This window comes from Populus euphratica, unplaced genomic scaffold, assembly GCF_000495115.2.
Source record: "Populus euphratica unplaced genomic scaffold, PopEup_1.0 scaffold1489.1, whole genome shotgun sequence".
Classification (NCBI taxonomy): domain Eukaryota; kingdom Viridiplantae; phylum Streptophyta; class Magnoliopsida; order Malpighiales; family Salicaceae; genus Populus; species Populus euphratica.
Window position 1 is genome coordinate 12227 of NW_011501334.1, and position 3418 is coordinate 15644.

Genomic DNA, 3418 nt, shown 5'->3' on the forward strand with positions numbered 1-3418 from the left:
ACCGCACTCCTAGATCTCATTGATAGAAGATTTTAACTCCGCAACACCATGCAAACCCTTTATAAATAATTAAATTATCTTATAAGCTAACTCACGAGCTCTACCGAGCTGACTCATCAAAATCTAATCGCCTGGCCAATGCTCGCCGCCATCTTTCTTTCTTCCTGGTAGCTTTCTCTTATAATCAACAGTTTTTTCTCATTAAATAACAAACAAGTAAGGAATAAAGGAATACCTAGACAGGTGTGCTCAATACAAAACGTAAAAAGCAAGCAAGAGAGAATCATCATGTCTGTAATAATCCAAGAAGAGAGAGAGCGAACAGAAGAAAACTACAGAATACAAAGTAGCACTCAAAATCTCCCAAGAGGATAAATACATACAAATGAATCCCTAATGCCTCCCACCCCTTTCCATCAGGAACGATGAAACCAAACCACGCGCCATGGGGTATCAACAGTAATAATTTAACCAGACAGTGTCAAAATAAATTTAAATAATATCCAATGTGATCAAAATAATAATAATAATTATACTCCAGGAGATAAGAGGATAAGAACATGATCTCTCTAGAAGATCAAAGCAAGCAGACCCCCTCCCAATGCCAAACCTCCTGCTATCTTCTGAAAGCATCTTGTTCTTTCCGCTCCACTCTGCAATAATTGGTTCGCTCAAAATTTAGAACTCAAAAAAACAAAAAATTATAATATTTACTGCACCTAAATTCATATCTACAGTAACAAAACATTTCTCTATAGCTTGACCCACGTTAAAATCGCATTCTGACGCTCGCAACAATTACCCTACCGAGCATTATTTCCTCAGAGAGATCTTTCCATGCATAAACTGGTATGAACTAGTATCGAGTGCGAGATTCCGGTGGTTGAAATGATTCCGGGAACTTCTAACATCTGATCAAAAGTTGTCGGCGGTGAGCCAAGCGTGCAAATCCCATTGATGTCAGAGTCGTGGACAACTCTTTTGGGAATGGGAGTTCAATTGTCAGAAAGTGCATCTCACATGCTACAAAACGCGTTTACTAGTCTTGTACCAGAACCAGTCTCGAGTGTGAGACACGAAGCTGCCGTAGCTTTCATCTTCTTCTTCTTCTTTTTTCACACTTCACATATCACTAGTTATTTAGCAAGCACCGACGAGATGTATCTCCATCATCTTCACTGCTCAACAAAATACTCACGGCTATGTACTTCTTACATTGAAACATTACTGATTGCTATTACGATATACAGTTATAGGGTTTAATTAAAAAAATAACAAGAACAGAAATTAACAATGAAAAAGGATAAGTTTTTTTATTTATACTGTTCATGGAGCGTCTATCAACAATTTGATCTCTATTTTATCAAAATCTTTATTTCAGTAAAAAAAAAACACGAGGAAAGTCTAACTCATAGACACCCTTGGGTGTCTATGAGTTAGACTTTAGAAAACACAAGAGGAAAGTCTAACTCATAGACACCCTCATTTGGGTGTCTATGAGTTAGACTTTAGAAAAGGAGTACGATAGAGATGGTTATGGGTTTGACTTAAAAGAAGGAGAGAAATAGAGGTGGTTTCAGCTTTTAATGATACCGATAAAAAATAATCAAGGTCCAGAAATTTTGTTTTAGTTTAATTTAGTTTTGAGTTTAAGTTGATTAGAATGTGTTTAGTGGCTAGGAATAGAGTTTTGGAGGATCCTAAAATGTTTTTTTACTTATTTTTTAAATGTGAATATATTGAAATTTAAATTTTAATGGTCTAAAAAAAGGTGTAGGCATGAACTCCAAGGTCCAGGCACGCATGGGCATTTCTAAAAAGTCCATATGCACGAGCTTGGCTTGAAAGCCTAGGCATGCCTAGCCTTTGATTTTAAAAGGCAGACGAGCTTGAGAGCCTAATCTTGCAAGTCCAAGAATGCTTGACCTTTAATTTAAGGTCTAGGCACATTAGGACTCGATTCTCTTTGCCCTTCTTTTCTATTTTTTAATTGTTTTTTTAATATCTTAAAAATCAAATCCTGCCCTTCTTTTCTATTTTTTTAATTGTTCTTTTTTATCTTAAAATAAAATCCTACTTAAATAAATAATTACAATGACATTTAAAATATCATTCAGTTATGTCATATTTTTTATATAAGATTAGAACCTTTATGATAATATTTACAATTTAAAAAATAATAATAATAATATATAAAACTAATATACATAATTTTTTCAAAAACAATATTGCACAATAAGAATAACATATATTTTTTATTATTTTTAATTTTTTATATTATTTCTTCAAATTAATTATTCTTTTTCTTTTTTATATAGTCATATAGATATAATTGAAACATTATTTTTTGTTTCTTGGTTAAAGATTGCTTTATGAATCAGTATAGGTTTTTGTTTAAAAAAATAGGATTCTAATAAACAAATATGTTTTCATCATAATAAAAAAAAGAAATAAATGAATAATAAAAGGAAAGTTTTGGAAGATGAAACACTTTTTTTTTCTCTTTAATTCAAATCACTTGGATTTTTTTAAAACATCTATTTTAATTGATTTAAGTTTTGATTTCAATAACCATGATATTAATAAGAAAAACACGGTTTAATAATAATAAAAAAAAGCATAAATAAGAAAATGAAATTTAAACTCAAACAATACATTTTTGCTACATAATTTAAATCCTACGCTTTGCACAATCATTTTAGCTAATATATATTCAAACACATAAAATATATTAAATTTAATATAATTATTAATAATTACAGAAATGAATAAAATAAAAAATAATACCGATCCACTTAAGACAGCAAGCAAGCACAATAATCGGCTTCATATTAGGAAATATAAATGAGCTCCTACTGGTATAACATTACACACCTAATAACATCGTCAATAATTAATTACATTACGGTTCTCTTACCAAACCAAAAACCCTAACTGGATCTTTCCATTTTAATAAACTTTTCATGATTTGTGTTTTCTAGATCTATTGCCGCATTGCCTTATCACACATGTTAAACCCAATTTCAAAGTTGTTCATAAAAAAATAAAGATGAAATGATAGAACTTACGTCGTCAGCGATAGAACCAGGAGACATGGATTCTGCGCTAGGTCCAGGAGCCTCCGTTGGTGGTGCAGGTGGGCTCAACAATGCCGGACCAGGAGCCGGTGCCTCCTTTGGCTTCTTTTTACTAGGAGTAGGAGCAGGGAGCTCTGCTGTCGGTGCAGCCACAGGCGAACTTGTCGGTGGAGCAACAGGCACTGGAGACGGAGGAGATTTTTCCGGTGGAGAGCTAACAGGAACCGGAGCCGGAGGGGAGCTAACTGGAGTCACGGCTGGGGGTGGTGTAGCCAATGGCGTTGCCACTGGAGTTGGAACAGTCTGTTTCGGTGAAGATGCTACTGGTGTTACCCCCGGTG

At 33.8% G+C, this 3418-nt stretch overlaps 1 protein-coding gene across 1 annotated transcript in view; it reads right to left on the reverse strand.

The window, feature by feature from the left end:
* Window positions 1-224: 224 nt before the first annotated feature.
* Window positions 225-3418, reverse strand: part of LOC105117710 (lysine-rich arabinogalactan protein 18-like) — a 3624-nt gene continuing 430 nt past the window's right edge. Inside the window, exons 2-3 of the mRNA XM_011015461.1 lie at window positions 3069-3411; window positions 225-653 (exon numbers count right to left, since the gene is read on the reverse strand). Of these exons, the coding sequence (XP_011013763.1) occupies window positions 570-653; window positions 3069-3411 (427 nt within the window). The 3' untranslated portion in view covers window positions 225-569. The remainder of the gene's footprint in view (window positions 654-3068; window positions 3412-3418) is intronic.